The following is a 19615-nucleotide window of genomic DNA, read 5'->3' on the forward strand; positions in this document are numbered from 1 at the left end:
CAGTGTTTCCAAATTTTGCTTTAATTATTTTGATTGGAAAGCTAACTGGCTATTTTTATATTTACATTTTCTTTTAGGTTTTTTAAAATGAGTATGATAAATCTAAAGTATAAAAGATTTTCTAGAATTCCTCACATACTACTTTTTAAAATCTTACCTGTAATTTTATTTTGACTTACTATTCATAAATTAAATGTGCTTACATTTCCCACCAAAATAAGAAGCCCACACATTAAAAACATTATTTGTATTTTAATAATAAAGTATATAACATGGACATAAAATGTAAATGCATATAAATTAAATAGATTATTATTTAGGTATATCACTTAAATTTATTAGTGTTTAGTTGATTAACAAATAACAGAATGAATCTGAAATAATTCTTAGATTTAAGAAATAAGGGAATATATACAATAATATACCCATTCTTGTTGTTCATTCAGAGGCATTACATGTTGACAAACCTGCACACAAAAAGAGAAAGCTTTTACTTTCCTTTTGTATATTGTTATTTTTGGGTATTTTTTCAATTAGGACATTTCTAGGCCTTGTGTGAAGAATATCCCTATGCAGATAAAATTCTATAGTATTGTCTTTATAGGCACTGGAGGGCTATGATCTGAGATCTAACAGGATGATCCAGTCTAAATCCTACCCTAACATACTAATTGTCAGTTGGTGTACGTAAATGTGGATAAAGAAAGTGCAGTAAATAACTTTCTAGGCTAAGCCTAGAGCATTTTCTGAAATCTTAATTGCAGAAACAGAAAAGACAATCTCTCTTTACCCTGTTCCAGAATGTTTTAGGATTTCGTGGGCCAGGCACAGTGCTCAAGCCTGTAATCCCAGCACTTTGGGAGGCTGAGGCAGGAGGATAGCTTGAGGCCAAGAAGTTCAAGAGCAGCCTGGGCAACATAGTGAAACCCTGACTCTGCAAAAAAATGTAAAAATTCGCTGGGAGTGGTAGCACATTTAGCTGCTTGGGAGGCTGAGTTGGGAGGATTGTTTGAGCAATCCATGTTACAGTGAGCTGTGATCAAGCCACTGCACTCCAGCCTGGGCGACAGAGCAATGTCCTATCTCAAACAATAATAACAAAAAAAAAAAAATGGATTTCATGGACTGTCTGGAGAAAGAAAGAGTAAGAATAGAAAGCTTTCTCCTTTTTCCCTTCACTAGACCCCAGGGATCTACTAATCTGTCTGTGTCTTTGAACTCCTGGCTAAATCAGAAACCCAGAGTTCTGCTAATACCAGAACTAGAGCTGTTTCTCGCTCTTGACTTAGTTGTTTATTTGAAACTCAGAGATATTTTCCTTCCCAAGTTATCTTAGAAAATCTTAATAATGTAGATAAAAATATGTTGAATTATCAAAATTCTTATTACTATTGGCTGGGCACGGTGGCTCACTCCTATAATCCTAGCACTCTGGGAGGCCAAGGCGGGAGGATCATTTGAGCTCAGTGGGAGGCCAAGGCGGGAGGATCATTTGAGCTCAGGAGTTTGAGACCAGCCTGAGCAAGAGCGAGACACCGTCTCTACTAAAAATAGAAAGAAGTTAGCTGGACAACTAAAAATATATAGAAAAAATTAGCCGAGCATGGTGGCGCATGCCTGTAGTCCCAGCTACTCGGGAGGCTGAGGCAGAAGGATTGCTTGAGCCCAGGAATTTGAGGTTGCCGTGAGCTAGGCTGATGCCACAGCACTCTAGCCAGGGCAACCGAGTGAGACTCGGTCTCAAAAAAAAAAAAAAAAAAAAAAATTCTTATTACTATTAGTACCACTTTTTATTTCTATATGATGTTCAAAAGTATTTTCACGTACATTTTATTTTTATCTTTATGTTGACCTTGTGAAGTACCTAAAACTAATGATATCATCTTAATTTTACATTTAAAGAGACTAGAACAGACAGGTTAATGAACTTCCCAGTCACTCAACCAAATAGTGACAGAACTGGATTAGAATTTAAGTATAGAATGAAACTGATATAAACATCATACTTGAAATAATTTTCCACTTCATTTCATATCTATATGTTTATTCATACCATTAATAGCAAAAATTTCTTTTCAAAGAGATAAAACAAAAGGCATTAATTAGAAAATAATACATTACCATTGTAGATTTTGGTGCTACTTCTACTGCAAATATGTTGAGTCCTCTGTTGTTCATGCAGTTTTTACTTAGCTCATTGTTGATGTGAATAATCACTTTATCATCTGACTATAAAAAAAGATTTCATAAGTTGCTGGTCCTTTCTTTAATAATTACAGAGAAATATAAATCTCAGAATAAGCCCTGAAATTGTTTTAATGTCATATAATCCACTGCAAATTTGTATAAACTGGCTCCTTTTCCCAACTTTGTATCTGTGACTTTTTCTCATTCATTCTCTTTCCAATCTGTCACTAATTATATAAACTTTTTCTTCTACATGTGACTTGAATTTACCTTTTAATCTTCATTCCCAGGCCATTATGGATACTAGGGTCACATTATCTCATCCTTGGTTTACTATAGCAATAGTCTCTATTTCTTTTATTCTATCTCTAGTTTTCTACCCTCCATTCATTCTTCTACTACCTTACAAATAATATACCTAAAATATCCCTTTAATTATGTTCCTCATCCATTCAATCATTCAATAAACATATATTTATTATCACCTGTGTGTCAGGCACTGTTCTAAAGTCTAGGAACACTGAGATAAAAGATACAATTCCTGAGCCCTAGCTCCCAGGCTAGGGGAGACAGACAAATAAGATGACAATTACAAAATACTTTCCTGAATCTTGTAATAGAGCTATTCACAAGGAGATATATAAACACAGAAGATGAACAATAGCTCAGACTAGGGATTCAAAGAAGACTTTATGTAACAAGTGGCAATTGAGAGAATGGATAATGGCCTCTAGGGTGGATAAAAAGCAAGGGAACGCAGAATAAAGCTGGATAACGGGAAAATGCAGGAGTCAAAATCTTCCCCTACTAAAGAAACTATTATCACTCCCTAATGACTACAAAGGGCAATATAATATTAGACTACCTGAATTCATTCCTCAGTTCTTCTACTACTTGGCTGTGTAACCTTTTGCAAGTTATTTAACTTCCCTGCACTTCAGTTTCCCGTGTGTAAAATGAGGATAACACTTACCTTGTAGGGTTGTGAAAAGTAAATACACTAATATATGTAAATGCCTAGCACACGGTAAGCTCTAAAATATTAGTATTATTACCACATTTTTGTGAAGAAAGTTTAATTTTCCTTGGGAAAAGAAGGAGGTAGAGGATTGAGAAATGGTAGGTAATAGCAGAGCAGAGGGGTTGGGGTGAAGTAGTGACTCCCTTCCACCCTTTTAATCCTAATAAAATATAGAAGGCAGAAAGGGAAACACGCTGGATCTTAGGAACCACCTTCCAAGGCTATATGATTTGAAGATTGCAATCTACTAATTGGGGACCAAAACTTATTTAATCAAGTCTAAACTCCTCTATCTCATTTCCAAAATAACATATATAATCTAGATCCATTCTATCTGTCATTTACCTTCCTAATACTCCTCCAAATACAGCTGTCTGCTTCTGCAAAGCAGATATTCTCACTCTTTACACTTCACATTGACCCTTTGCCATGTTTCTCCTTATACTGTTTCTCCTGTTTCTAAAGGCTGTGTATTTAAACCCTTGTCACCCTTCACCACCATCCCCTGTCCCCTTATCACAAATCCTTCCCCAACTTCTATGGTCCAAATTCATAACAACTACAAGAGAAACAAATAGAATAAAACTCCTATAGCACATACAAACAGTAATATATTATTTAACATTTAATTTTTTTCTTATTTCTTTCGAGAGTATCAATTTTGTCTTTCCAACTACCCCATAAACTCCTTGAAAGCAGAGATCATGTTTTATACTTTCTGGTGGCTCCTATTGTGACTAAAAGAGTTAGTTATATAATATATTCTCAGATTGACTAAAAACTCAGCCAAACATTAAGTATTTTAAGAAATTTATGGCAGGCATAAAAATAATATGTCTTGCCTAGGAACTAAAAGAAATAAGCCAACAGTACTAAGTACCCAGCCACCAGGTATAAGGTTTTGTGAAAATTTATAATTTCTAAAGAACTAGATGCTTCTGACTTTAAGAATTTATGCATGTATTCTCTTGACCTGTAATATCAATAGTAGCAGGAAAGACGGCCAAAGGTAGAAATAATTAGCTTGCTAAAAGTAGGTCCTGGGCGGCAGAATATATCTATTTAGACAAAATGATGATAATCTATAGGATCTAATTGCATCGTTGGTGTAAAAACTTGGGTTAATTTTTTTTCTTCGTTTATAAAATTTCTTTTTCTTTTTTTTTTTTTTTTTGAGACAGAGTCTCACTCTGTTGCCTGGGCTAGAGTGAGTGCCGTGGTGTCAGCCTAGCTCACAGCAACCTCAAACTCCTGGGCTTAAGCGATCCTACTGCCTCAGCCTCCCGAGTAGCTGGGACTACAGGCATGCACCACCATGCCCAGCTAATTTTTTTTCTATATATATATTTTTAGTTGTCCAGCTAATTTCTTTCTATTTTTAGTAGAGATGGGGTCTCGCTCTTGCTCAGGCTGGTCTTGAACTCCTGACCTCGAGCGATCCACCCGCCTCGGCCTCCCAGAGTGCTAGGATTACAGGCGTGAGCCACCGTGCCCAGCCTGTTTATAATATTTCTTTAAAACATGATGTCTATTATTAAAATAGCTATGTATATGTGAAGACTTTTAGTAACAAACTAAATATTTTGTGCCTAGATTATGCTCTATCTTCATTAATCTCCAAATATTTAATTTTCATATTTTAAGAGAAAAATAATGATCTCAAACTTTTAAAAATCATATAAAAATTGTTATGCCCAGTTTGAGTTAGAAATCTGAGGAGAAAGAATAATTATCCAGGCCGGGCGCGGTGGCTCACGCCTGTAATCCTAGCTCTGGGAGGCCGAGGCGGGTGGATCGCTCGAGGTCAGGAGTTCGAGACCAGCCTGAGCAAGAGTGAGACCCCGTCTCTACTAAAAACTAGAAAGAAATTATCTGGCCAACTAAAAATATATATACAAAAAAAAAAAAAATTAGCCGGGCATGGTGGCTCATGCCTGTAGTCCCAGCTACTCGGGAGGCTGAGGCAGTAGGATCGCTTAAGCCCAGGAGTCTGAGGTTGCTGTGAGCTAGGCTGATGCCACGGCACTCACTCTAGCCTGGGCAACAGAGTGAGACTCTGTCTCAAAAAAAAAAAAAAAAAAAAAAAAAAAAAAAAAAAAAAAAAAGAATAATTATCCATTACAAACATTATTAATGTAATGAGATATTTAATTACCATGTAAGAATAGAATGAGAAAGAAGATGTAACATAGTAAACTTCGTAGCAAATCAAGGGGAACCAGCTCATAATTAATACCTTGTTTTCAATAACTGATGTTATCCAGGTGTTACAGTTATAAGTATATACGATTATATTTTCATAGCCATCCATTAATTTGGCTTCGCCTTTGTTAAGAACAGATTTACAAATGGCCTTCTCAAGTTGCCCACTACATGGCTCCATATGAACAGCTTTAATTCTTGGCTTGCATTTTTCTGCATAGATATCGATGACAAAGGGACATGCCTGGCAAGGAAGAAAAAATAAATCTTATTTTAGCCTTTTGATAGAATTTAAAATAAATTTAATTTATTATTAGGATGTTTAAAGAACATACACTAAATCCTATGATTTAAGAAGATACACTAAACCTTCCAGCTTTCCTTCTGATAAACTTTAAGGGGAAAATTTTAGAACTCTGAATTGAGTAATAAAAATGTGTGAAAATTCTTACTTTTTGGTAGCATATTAACTGATAATGTCCATAGGAAAGGAAAGGAAACTATAACCTCTAACAAATCAGTAACACAGTATCTCCTTTAAGACATAATACCATCCCACCATTAATTCAATACTAAAAAATATCATGTTATTTAATTTCCTTTTCTAAGTTTAAGGCTACAGAAAGAATTCATAAAAGGGCTCTAAGGAAATTACTATGTTTACAATTCAAACTTAATGCATGGAGACTGATTGAATGTAGAAAAATAAATTTACAATTTAAACTTAGTCTAAAAGCACCTTTAAAATCTGAGATCTAAAAATATTTTCTGCATTTGGAATTGAATTATTCTAATGTCTACCTTTAATCTTTACAAGAGCCTACAATGTGCTGTACACAGTACCCTTTGCCTCTCCATCTAACCCAGTCTCCTGCTGCTCTATGCTCCAGCTACACTGATCTTACAAATCCTAGAGCACACGAAGCCCTTCGTATGCAGTGTTCTCTCTACTTGGAAGATTCTCCTCATGTCTTTCTACATGGGTATCTTGTCCTCCTCCTTCAGGTTAAGCTTAAATGCCACCTCTGCAGAAAGATCTGCTCCAGCCTACCATCTCCCTCACTCTTCCACTGTCCTTCTCTACTTCAGCCTCTGGCTTGTTTCTTTCAAAATATCTTTGAAATGATTTTATTTATTTTCCATTTTATTACTCATTCTCCTTTATAGAATATAAACTCCATAAGGGCAGGAATTTTAACTATTTTATTCATCATTATATCCTCAGTGCCTCTTATTTACAGACATATCACATAGTAGGTATTCAATAAGTATTTGTTGAATAAATAAATAAATTTACACATACTGATATACTGGTGGTCATGTCTGCAATGGGCAGGAGTGGGTGGAGCGTGGGTAAAGGATAAAAAATCTAAAGTTAATTTAGCAGAAATCAAGAGAAGCCGGATGTGGGAATGTAGGCCTTTCTAACAAAGATCTTTTCAGACGTTTTATTTTCAATGACTGCTCAAATGTTGATACCTTTTTGTTGAATAATTCTGATAACCAAGACTTTAAAAATGGCAAAATATTACCAGAATCTTTTCAGTACTTGCTTGAGACCAGAAGTTGGAGGCTGCAATGAGCTATGATCATACCACTGCACTCCAGCCTGGGCAACAGAGTAAGACCCTATCTCAAAGGAAAAATATAAATAAATAAAAATAAATGAGGAAAGAAAAAAGGTAAAACTAGATATGAAAGTTTTGTTTATCAATATTCAGCAAAAAAGCAACTATTAAGTTGTGCTGTGATTGGGGCAATGCCCTTGTAGCAAGACCAAGAAAGAAGTTATGTCACTCTTCGACAGAGGATCTGCCTTGATGGGCTGATATAGGGAGTGTATAATCTACAATTCTAAAACCTAATTAGAGAACTTAATAAGAAAAAATAAAATAACTGGTTGTGCCTGTCTGTGAAAGAAAAAAAGTAAAAGAAAAATTAAGAGTAAGTTGTAGAAAGCTTAAAATAAAGTGGTTTGCCTTGGTTTAGTAAAACCACTCAAATATGAGATTTCCAACAATCCTAAATCTTTTCCCAAATCCTAACCTGGAGCTGAAAATCTGGTTATTCTTTGTGACACAATAACCTACCAATGTAATGGACAGGATTTATTTCCAGACAAGATTTACTACAGTTCCCATGATCAAATTATAGCTTCTTCAGACATTAGATTACTTTTGTTATATATGATTTGAGAAATTACCAAAGAAATAGCTCTGGTTCCCAAATCTCCATGGGCAAATGACTCCACAGACATATTTAAATCAACTGAAACAGAATTCATAAAATTAGAGATTGATTCTTCCTAGATTATCATAAACCTTTCCTTTTTTTTTTTTTTTACAAACATGAAAACATTAGGCCATACTTTTGGTAGATTAACTCAATGACATAGCACATACCCAGGAACCATTACCTCTCAGAGCCTATACCTTAATTTAATAGCCAAATAGCCTCCTTGCCACAGAGCAATTATAAACATCAACAAAACCAGCGAAAACATCTTTAGATTTTATACAAGTCATTGAAATAAAATGTTACCACGTGCAGCCAGGCTTGGTGGCACATGCTTGTAATCCCAGCTACTCAGGAGGCTGAGACAGAGGAATGCTTGAGCCCAAGAGTTGAAGACCAGCTTGGGTAACATAGTGAGATCCCGTACCAAAAGAAAAAAATGTTACCACATTTTACCACTTTTTATTGCTAATGGAAAGTGCCCTAAATTTTTATACCAATTGATTAAATATGAATTGTTAGTTTTTCCTTCTTATATTACATCTGCCAGTGTTAACACTCTGAATGTAACAATTCTATGACCCTTACTGAATGAAGAGAATCTCCTCATTGTGATTCTGTAAATCCAGAAGTATCGATGCCCAGAACAGAACTTTTGGATGCTCTAATACTAAATATTAAATTGTTTGTTGATGTGTCTTATATTAAAAAAATAAAAAGGTCAGTACCAAGCCTGATATACATTAATTAGCCTAATCTCTTTTGTGAAATCTACTTCCTTACCAGAAGCCAAATTGTTCAAGTGACTAAACTATGGCTCTCTCCAAGGCATATCAAATTGCTAAAATAAAAAAGTAAAATACATAAACTACCACCTAGCATGCTTTTAAAATAGTGACTTTTAAAATGCTACAGAAAAAAAGGAGGGTTTTCTTTTCACTTTCTCAGACACCCTTTAAAAATGAACAATAAATACATTAATTATTTGGCACCTAAAATTACTACTGGCATAAAGGAAGTGACTCAAAAAGGGTATTATAGAAGCTAATATACTATACTATAGATACTATCGAAAAACTCCAAAAGCAGCATAAAAACACTTTTGATATACTATAGAAATACTTTAACAGATCATTATACTAAACAGAATACCCTGACGAAAGTCCTTACATAGGACTTTACATAAAACAACAACAAAATAAAACAAATCCATAGAGAAGTTCAGGAATGCCACTATAGATACAAAAAACCTAGCCTGCCAAATTCTGAAAAGAAACACTGGGAACAACTGGGTTGGAAGAACCATAAGGTAATATCTGGTAAAACCAGACTGGCCACCTAGCACTAAGTAAAATCCTTCATGAAACAACTCATGCCAATGGGGACAAATTGGCTTTAATATTAAACACTGGGGAAAAGCTTTTCTAGGATAATAAAGGATGTGGTCAGTCCATGCCTTATCTGTAACTCAATTAACCTGGAAAAATTATAAAAATGGGACATGAACTGAGACTATGCTCTAAAAGACCTTTTGAGCATTTCCAAATTAATTTTATACAGTTGCCTCTCTCTTTACAGTTTATGAGTATGTGCTACTATAATAATAATAGTATATTTATTTTCAGGGTGTGTCAAAGCTTTTCCTTATTGAAAAGTTACAACCATCATGGCTGCCTACATTCCAAATCCTGCAATAACACATTTAACTGGAAAAATTTTTCATGAATTTGGATTACATAAGGCTTTGCTCCTTACTTAAAAATATTTTTTGTCTTTATCATTCCCAAACCTCTGGAAAAATGAAAAGGGCCTTAACAGAGTTGGAAAAGTACCTCCTTTAGAGATCTTAAAGTGAGGTTCTCCAGAGAACCTCCAGAAATAGACAAACCATAGAATTAACTGCTAACCTAAGAATCTTTGAACAAGCACATGTCCATATGAAGTAGACAGCTTCTTCCCAAGACCATCAGAACAAGATTCTATTACAGGTTACAATCTTCTTTGCATACTTTTGTTTATTCAGTTTTCCTCTTTACTGATTTCCTCTTTACTGTATATGTCTGACTGGGCCCATCATATTCTCCTTATTAGTAATAATGACTTGCCTAAGTTGAGACTTTAAGGAATATGTGCTTGAACTACAAGAAATATAAAATGCAACACATACTATTTGTCACAATACCCAGAAACAATATACCTAGAGATACACTAAGGATGATTACATCTCTTGTGCAGCTCCTATACAGAAATCAGACTGCCAACTCAGATGCAAGGTTAATTACTCTATATGGCTATTAGGCCATTCCAAGAGTATATGATCCCCAACACCCTCAATGAGGTATATTTTCTTATATGCTTTCCAAAAGAATAAACCCCTTCTGGAAAAAGACTCCTAAAATAGTGATCCCATCCACTGGAGGTACACCATCCAAGTGGTCATCAAAAAAAACTGTTTCTTCATGTTGGTTGATAGAGTAAGTAATATAGCCTAAGCCCTGGGGGCACAACAAACCAGTTTAAATTGTTCAACCCAGGCAGTTTAATTGATTATATAATTAAGAGCCTTAGATTTTCTTTTGACCAACCAAGGAGGAGACTGTACCAATGCTAATATTTCAGGTTGTACCTGGATTAGTACTACAAGTAAAATAATCTATAACTAATTAAAAGAGGAAACTATTACATAAAAGGCTATACAGGATAGACTCAGGGAGTACTTGGGACTTGTTTTGTTGGCTGTGCCTGGAAAATCCGAGGTCACAATTTTGGAGTGCCTTCCAGTCAGTTCTTATAATACTTCTAGTTACATTTGTTTTTCCTAAATATTGTCCAGAGTCTCAAAATGCTTCTGCGAAGTCACTGTCCCAATGGATGATTTAACACGATCCAAAGACAAAAACAAGATGAAATCACAATCAATATATAAACTGAAATCAGATTTCCACAGATAAAACCACATCAAAGAAAATAAACAACATTTGTTGAGTGAACCTTTGATGGTTTCTTCTACAGCTTTAGTTGGATAAAATCAATGGGGAACAGAGAATTAAAAAGTTCTCATAAACTTTGGGAAAAATGGATTATTCTGTTGTCATGGTAATAGTAGCTATTGGAACTGGTTTTAAATCTATTAGATTGATCTAGAACAACTCCACCTCAATGGATACACTTTTGTAAGGCAACCGGTGTCAGCTCCTCACTTTTGAAAGTCAGGAAATCAGAGATGGAGTCACATCAATAAATATACCGTTAAGTGCCAACCAATCAACTGTCTCACCAGAGTAACCATGCTTCCCCAGATTCTGTCAACTCATTTATACTTCTAAAAGCCACACAATCCCTGAACTCCATTCCTCTCCTAAACTCTATATAAATGAATTGAGCATTTTGCTCTGAGTGAAGAGACTGTGCCTGACCCGCACAGTTCTCCTTTATAGTAAGCAATAAATTCAGCTTTGTCTTTTTATTTCAGTTATTGAGTGGTATTCTCATCATCTTTTGACGCTTTCCAATGTATGCTGTATATTTTTTTACCTTTTGAATTTTAAATGACATGAATATATTACCTATTCAATAAATAAATAAAATTAAATAAGATTTTATCTCAGGAAGCCTATGGTTTCAAAGGTAAATGAAATCAGTAAATGCTATAAAAAGTCTTAAATTGCTCTTAACTAATTTCTCTATTAAGCAAAAACATGTTTAGCAGAATCAATATTGTTCATAGATTAGATGCTGATTTTATACCATAGTTAAAATGTGGGCTAAACTGAGCATTAGGTTAAAGTTGGATATAAAAAGCTACTGTAACTATATTCATCCCCTATTATAAAAAATGGCAAAAAAAAAAAATAGAGAACTCCTCAGAAAACAGGTTTATGAGGGATGTTGAATGATGTCAAAACTAGGAATCAAGACAACATCTCAATGTACTTACAACTTAAAATTTGTCAATGCTAGCGTTGCCCTCTTAAGTTGATTCATGTATGGAAAAGGACAGATACTATTTTTAATTTTAAGAGTATAAACAAATATATCTAACATGTAGCCTGAAATTGAAACTCTAAAATTCTATATTTTAAATCTGACACAGAAATATAAAACTTAAGAAGGCCAAATTTTTATTACTCCTCTGGTTTATACAAATCTTATTCAACCTCTATAACTATAATATCATGTTAATAATAATCATAATGATAATAGCTGATACATACACAGTGCTTTATATGAGCCAGACACTATTCCAAGTGTTTTACAAATTTTAACCCAAGAAGTATCTTTTAGAAGATCAGAATTCCAAATTCTCATGCAGACACATTGTCCTTTTTCTAAGAGAGTCTTTAAACTTTAGGATAAAGTTTCCCTATATAAATGAGACTTAGTAACTCAGATAGACACCTCCAATTATAAAGTAAATATAATTATTTAATATCTTACGTTCAAACTTTTTGTCTCTGAATTATTTAATTGTTGGCAGTAATTAAATTTCAAGTAAGAATAGAAACTTGCATAAACTAACAGAAACGACCTGTTGCACCCAGGATTCATTCATATAATGAAGTTCAAGTATTTGAGTACCCAATTCAAAAGTCATGTGTCAGGATAATGTTCATGGGGTAAAATATTATATACACAAAACCCACTGGCAAAACTTTAAGAATGTTTTACCGCTGTCAGCTCCAGGGCTTTGTTGTAGCCCATTGAGTGTAGAGTTACCCAAAGGTCACGAGGATCTCCTTCTCGGTCATTGGCCTCCATTAAATTCAAATCCATAAATCCTTGTCTTGTTAGTTCATTTTTCTTTGTATCAAAATTCTCTGTTAAAACAACCAAAAGTTTCTTACATAATTTTAAAATGCATACATTTAATAAAATGTCTATTCTTATTACTTATAAATGTTTATTCTAATGAGGGCCTTATGATTCTATAAGCAGTCTTAAAATGGAATGAGAATAGCGTAGAATATGCTTGAGAGCTACCTTCTAATTTCTCACAACTCAGCATAAGCACATCACAGCACACAATTTAGTTTTTCAGCAAATTCTGAGGTCATAAATTGTGCGAATATATTCTAAAATTAGAGGAAACTGCATTTTTTCTACGTGAAATCCAAACTGCTTGCTCATTTATAGTATTATACTGATACATATTTCAAAAATTAAAATGCTTCACATGTATTTTCCACTTAAACCCAGAAGAAACTGGATGAATTTTATACAGTACCTCCAAAACTACCGGAGTTTCAAAAAGGGAAATATGGATAGTGCCAGATTTAATGAGACTACTATATGGCTAATTTCTCTAATTTTAACCAAATTGTCCCTGATCTTGAAAGACTGTTAGATAATGGGGAACATTTTGGAGTACATGAATCAACTACATTTTCCCAGGCAGGTCTAAGTGCCCATTTTAACATTACTTACAAGCAAATCTAAATTCACCTAGAAGTAGCTAGACCTATATAATTTCTGAATTTATCTATAACATAGATAATAAGTAGCCATTTCTTATAGATTATATTTTGTTAACTGTCCTACAACAAGAAAGATTTTATTTTCCAACTCGCAGCTGTAATATACTCAAGAGAAATAGGTATTCATATTTGAGATAGCATCTCTTTTGTATGTGTTATTGTGAGAAAAGTAGTAGAAACATAATTGCCTAAAATTGGTTAACTGATTAATAGTTCAAAATGTTTAGAGTTAAAAGTGATTCACAACTTTTGTAAGGAAAAAAACTAAATGCAGATTGAATCTGATCATAGAGAGAAATGGTAGTCACAAAAATGGAGGTTGGTGTTACCATGTAATAAAGTGAGATGAAAAATTAACATTTGATATACAATACAAAGAAATTATTACTTTAAAGAAAAATGTATCTAGATACTGTACTATAAGATTATCAATAACTAATCTACTTTTAAAACTTAAAATTCTCAACCCTTATTATTTTTCAAAATGTTTATTAACACCTGATTCCAAGACTTCCTATAAAGCTACGGTAATCAGGAGACAGTGTAGTACGGTCAAAGAACTGACAAACAGATCAATGGAACAGAATAGAGAGACAAGAAACAGATACACAAATATATTCAACTGATATTTCACAAAGGAGCAAAGGTAATTCAATGAAGAAAAGATAGTCTTTTCCAAAAATGGTATTGAAACAGCTGGACATCCACATAAAAAAAAAAAATTTGGCACAGACCTTACCCCTTTCACAAAAATTAACTCAAAATAGGTCACAAACTCAAATGTAAAACACAAAATTATAAAACTTCTAAAGATAACACAAAAGAAAATCTATGCAACCATGGGTTGGTGATAGAGTTTTAGACACAACACCAAAAGCATACAAAACCAAAAGCATGATCCATGAAATAAAAATTGTTATGTGGGACTTTATTAAAATCAAAAACTTCTGCTCTGTGAAAAACACTGTTAAGAGAATGAAAAGACAGGGCCAAGCACCATGGATCATGCCTGTAATCCCAGCATTTTGAGAGGCTGAGGCAGGAGGATCACTTGAGGCCAAGATTTCAAGACCACCCCATCTCTACAAAAAATAAGAAAAATTAGCCAAGCATAGTGGTATACATCTGTAGTCCCAGCTACTCAGGAGGTTGAGCCAGGAAGATTGCTTGAGCACAGGAGTTTGAGGCTGCAGTGAACTGTGATCATGCCACTGCACTCCAGCCAGATTGACAGATGAGACCCCATCTCTAAAAGAAGTAAAACAAAATAAAATGAAAAGAAATGCCACAGACTAGTAGAAAGTACTTGCAAAATACCCATCTGATAAAGGACTTGTATTTAAAATAAATAAAGAATTTTTAAAACTCAACAATAAGAAAACAAATATCCCAATTAAAAAATGGGCAAGGCTGGGTGCTGTGGCTCATGCCTATAATACTAGCCCTTTGGGAGGCGGGAGGATTGCTTGAGGCCAGGAGTTCTAGAACAGCCTGGGCAACATAGCAAGATCCTATGTCTCTAAAAAAAAAAAAATTAGCTGGGTGTGGTAGCATGAGCCTGTATAGTCCCAACTACTTGGGAGGCTGAGCCGGGAGGATCACTTGAGCCCAGGAGTTTGAAGTTGCAGTGAGCTATGATCATACCACTGCACTCCAGTCTGTGCAACAGAGCAAGACCTTATCTCAAAAGAAAAAAAAAATGGGCAAAAGATCTAAACAGACACCTCACCAAAGAAGATATACGGATGTCAAATAAACATACCAAAAGATGCTCAGCATCATATATTATTAGGCAACTGCAAATTAGAACAACAATGAGATACAAATACATACCTACTAGAATGGCTAGAATCCAAAGAACTAACAATACCGAATGCTGATGAGAATGTGGTGCAACAGGAATTCTCATTCACTGATGGTGGGAATGCAAAATGGTATAGCCACTTTGGAAGGCAGTTTGATCTTTCAAAGCTAAATATAGTTTCACCATACAATTCAGTAATTACTGAATTGAAAGGAATTGAAAACTTTATGTTTGCACAAAAACCTGTATATGAGTGTTTGCAGTAGCTGTTTTCATATTTGCCAAAAACTGGAAGCCACCAAAATGTCCTTTAATAGCTGAATACATAAACTATGGTATGTCAATACAATGGAAAATTATTCAGCAATAAAGAGAAATGAGCTATAGAGCCACAAGACATGGAAGAATTTTATATGCAAATTCCTAAGTGAAAGAAGCCTGTCTGAAAAGATTAGATACTGTGTGATTCCAGCTATATGACACTTTGGAAGAGGCAAAACTATAGAGACAGTAAAAAGATTAGTGGTTGTCAAGGGTATAGGGGGATGAATATGTAGATGAATACACGGAGCACAGGGGAATTTTAAGACAGTGAAACTATTCTGCATGATAATGTAATGGTGGATACAGGACATTATGTACTTGTCAAAACTCATAGAACTGTACAAGACAAGAGTGAGTCCTAATATAAACTAAGGACTTTAGTTAATAACAACCTATCAATATTTGTTCATCAAGTGTAACAAATGTACCATACTAATGCAAGATGTTAATATAGGGAAACTTGGGAGCAAAGAGGGATATATAGGAGATCTCTATATTTTTCCATCCAATTTTTCTGTAAACCTAAAACTATTCTAAAAAATAGAATCTATTAACAAACAAAATAAAAATAAAAGCAACTTTAAGTCTAAAAAAGTTTATTAAAGCAATCTTATAGATAATACATGTTCTTATTATCAAGGAGAGGGATGACTAAAATTAATATTACATATGATGAGAAAGATAAACATTTCAGAACCTTAAAAGCTCCTTTCTTTGTAGTATTATTAATGTCGGTGAAGGTACATGCCCCTAAATCATATTTCAGGTCAATCATTCTTGGAGACTTTATGATAGCATTGAGTTCAAGGTTGTGGAAACGGACTGCCTGGGTTTGAAACCTAGATGTGAAACTGTCTTGCTGTGTAACTTGGTCAAGTTGCTTAATCTCTTTGATTCTATTTCCTTAATTGTAAAATGATAATAGTAAAGTACTACCTCATAGAGTTGATGTGTAGAAATGCTTATATCAGTACCTGGTGTATGGTAAGTTCTCAAAAACTGTTAACTATCAACTCTGCCAATTTAATTAAATTATTAAACTAGAATTTTACTAATCAACAACTTTACCATTAGAAAATCCTAATTATGATTCACTCTTATGGAATATGCCAACTAGAGTGCCAACAAACAGAATTAAAAGATTATATCATTAAAGTTACAATATGATTATATCTTCCTATAGATAATTTATGTATATTATCAATCTTGTTAATCAAAGTTTAATTTATAAATCAATATATGGTTCTTGTTATCTTAACTTTCAGCTAGAAAGAGATACACTAAAAAACATCCTTTATATTAATAATATTATATTTCTACACTACCTGCTGTTTAGATAAACAGACTCCCACCCACCTGGCTCACTGACTTGCCAAGCTTAGACTATTTTAAGAACCACACATTACTATCCCAGTGACAGCATATATGAGTTAATCTCTCTCCTGACTGCGTTCTGGCCTCCTGGTACTTCTTGTTCTGTGATCTGTGGTTGGCTATGTTTTTTTTGGCTTTCCCCTTTGATCTTGCAGTCCTTGCCTTAAATACACAAGTCCTACCCTCTTCCCAGACTCCTCCTAAGTGACAACTGACTTTGGCCTCATTCTCAGAGATTTTCTTTGTCCATCTTGGTATTTTTGGCTTCAATCCTTCCATGAATGGACTTTCTTAATTCCACTCAAATACAAAAACCATTAAAGAATTCTTAACATGTATAAACAACTTCATGGAAACCTTAAATTTTAAGTAAAACTCTAGCTTATTAGCTCTTTGCTGCCCTCTCCTGGGCACAATTTGTGGCTGTTGACCACTTCAGGACCAGTGATTTCAAGAGCTCGGACAGTTCTTTATCTTCTAAGCCCCTAAGTGCATAGGCTGAAAACTGAAATTATGATTGAGTAATTCACACTTTCTTTTAACTTGAGTATTATACCAAATATCAGTTTAAAGAAAATAAATGTTTAAGTTTTTATGATCTATAAACAATGCTACTACTTTTAAATTGTCACGAAAGGCTATAATAATGTCCCATGGAGGAAAAGTTTGACTTCTTACTTTTAGAGATGTACACATATATAGTTTTTGCCCATCCATTAAAAGAAAGAAAAATGCTTACCTCTGCAGACAGCCCAAGCATCTTCATCACATTTCTCACCACTTGTTCTCAATTCAAAAAAATTATATTCTTCAAGGCTAAGATGACCATTTCCATCTAAATCAATTACTTCAAATATATTTGATAAAGCAGACCTAAAATTATGAAAATAGCAAATTATTTCTTATCTCTAAGGCAATTAGACTAAAGAAGCTTTCTATGAGGATAACTTTCAAAAGGAAGTAATATCATGGCATTAAACAATTTCTGTAAACCATAAGGTTAATATATGCAAATACAGTTTTGGCTGAGTCTAGTATTACATGAAATAAATAAGCTTCTAAAGCAACCACAGTATCTCAACACATAGTAGGAATTCCATGAATAGTAGTAGTTCCCTCCTCCTTTCTCCCTTTCTCCAATCTACTTTCTTCTTCCTCTCTACCTACAGCCAAATCTTACTGTACATATATCTAGGGTATGGGAGAATTACCTAAGTTTTGTATTTCACATTTGACAGTTATGTAAATCAAGTGTAACTAACAGGGTCTATTTCTAAAGGCAGTTATCTAGTGGGGGAAAAATTGGTAGATGTGTGACTAAAGTTGATATGCCAAATGTATGGAAACCCAGAAATGAATGAAAATCCGAGACCTGTGAATGGAAGATCATCGTCAGATGCCTAGAGAATAAGTTGTTTTGTTTTGTTTTGTTTTTGGTATATATTTATGGTGCATAATGTGATGTTTTGATATATGTATATATTGTCAAATGACTAAATTAAGCTCATTAACATATCCATTATCACATATACTTATTTTTTGTGGTGAGAACATTTAAAATCTATACTCTCAGCAATTTTCAAGTATATAATGCATTGTTTTATCATAATCACCATATTGTACAATAGATCTCCTGAACTTATTCTGCCTAACTGAAATTTTGCATCCTTTGACCAACATCCCTGCCTCCCTAACCTGCTTCCCCTAGTAACCATCCTTCTACTCTCTGAGTTTGACTTTTTCAGATCCCACATGTAAGTGAGATCATGTGGTATATTTGTCTTTCCATGCCTGGCTTATTTTACGTAGCATAATGTCCTCCAGGTTCACCCATGGTTGCCACAAGAGTAAGTGAATTAGAATCTGAGGATAGGGGTGGGGGCTGGCCAAAGGAAAGGGGGAAAGATAGGCTATTGATATACATCTAGTCTAGATGTTATAGTTTCAATCCTAATAACAAAACTTACCTAAATTCCTTTGTAAGAAATAATTCCCCTGTTTCATCTCTATATACGAGTTGGGCTTCTTCTGTTACTGGTTTTACTTCTTTCCTCAGCCTACAGCCAGTTGTGGAAGGAATTAACCAGTAAATTCCAGGTCCTAGTTCACCAGTCCATCCAAACACCTTTTCTCAAAAGAATTATACAAACAACCATGAGTCTTAATGAGATTTTCTTCTGAAAGGGAAGCATTAAAAATGATCTTTTAATCAATATTCACCAATTCTATCATAGTTCTATCAATCTTAGAGGATACAAATTCTTTTTGTTAATGGTAACCCCATTACAAGACCAACAGATATACTAGTTCTTTATATATTTTTAAAACAAATGCCTAAAACTATAGTAGGTAAGAAATTATATATCTTCTAAATCTTCCCTAATAATCTTCAAAAATGTTTGTGATGCAAATATCTTCAACAGGAAGGAAAGAGATAAATCTTAGGATAATTTTTTATGTAAATCTTGATCTCCTTTAAAAAAAAGTAATAATATTCCAGGTTTCAGTTTCCTGATTTAAATGTAAATGTATAATTTGTAAATCAGAGTTCAATGACATAAAATAAAAATTAAATATATTTGTAAAGGGTTCACTATTTGTATGAATTAACCATATTTCTAAGAGTCCAATTATGTGGACAAAGGCACTGAAATTTTACTATTATTTATGTAATATAGACTATAAAACAAAATGCAGAAATCCAGATAAACCTACCTTATATGAAATTCTGTTTTCTGTCAACTACTGGATATTTATAATGAGTGCCAGGACATTCGTATACAAAAACATTTTAGTTTCCTGTTCTATAAAAGAAAGCAAATAGTATCTCTCTATGTACCTCCCAGGAGCTTTCTGGAGGCCAAAAGTTTCCGATAAAAACTAGGGGTTATCTTTGTCAAATATATTAAATCTAAGCATTTCCTAGTTGTGTATAATAGCTAAGCAAACAGCTATTTGCTCTTTATCACAGACTAACCCATGGGAATCCTATAG

At 34.0% G+C, this 19615-nt stretch overlaps 1 protein-coding gene across 2 annotated transcripts in view; it reads right to left on the bottom strand.

Annotated features, from left to right (window-relative positions):
• Positions 1-235: 235 nt before the first annotated feature.
• The window catches only part of EFCAB7 (EF-hand calcium binding domain 7), a 43549-nt gene continuing 24169 nt past the window's right edge, over positions 236-19615 (bottom strand). Inside the window, exons 9-14 of one of the 2 annotated variants that reach the window (XM_045547846.1) lie at positions 18589-18746; positions 17361-17494; positions 12314-12462; positions 5445-5654; positions 2122-2229; positions 236-467 (exon numbers count right to left, since the gene is read on the bottom strand). In XM_045547846.1, coding sequence (XP_045403802.1) covers positions 393-467; positions 2122-2229; positions 5445-5654; positions 12314-12462; positions 17361-17494; positions 18589-18746 — 834 coding nt within the window. In that variant the 3' untranslated portion in view covers positions 236-392. Of the gene's footprint in view, positions 468-2121; positions 2230-5444; positions 5655-12313; positions 12463-17360; positions 17495-18588; positions 18747-19615 lie in introns of those variants that run through there. The other variant, XM_045547847.1, reaches the window with a different exon arrangement.

The sequence above is a fragment of the Lemur catta genome, chromosome 3 (genome assembly GCF_020740605.2).
Source record: "Lemur catta isolate mLemCat1 chromosome 3, mLemCat1.pri, whole genome shotgun sequence".
NCBI classification, from domain to species: domain Eukaryota; kingdom Metazoa; phylum Chordata; class Mammalia; order Primates; family Lemuridae; genus Lemur; species Lemur catta.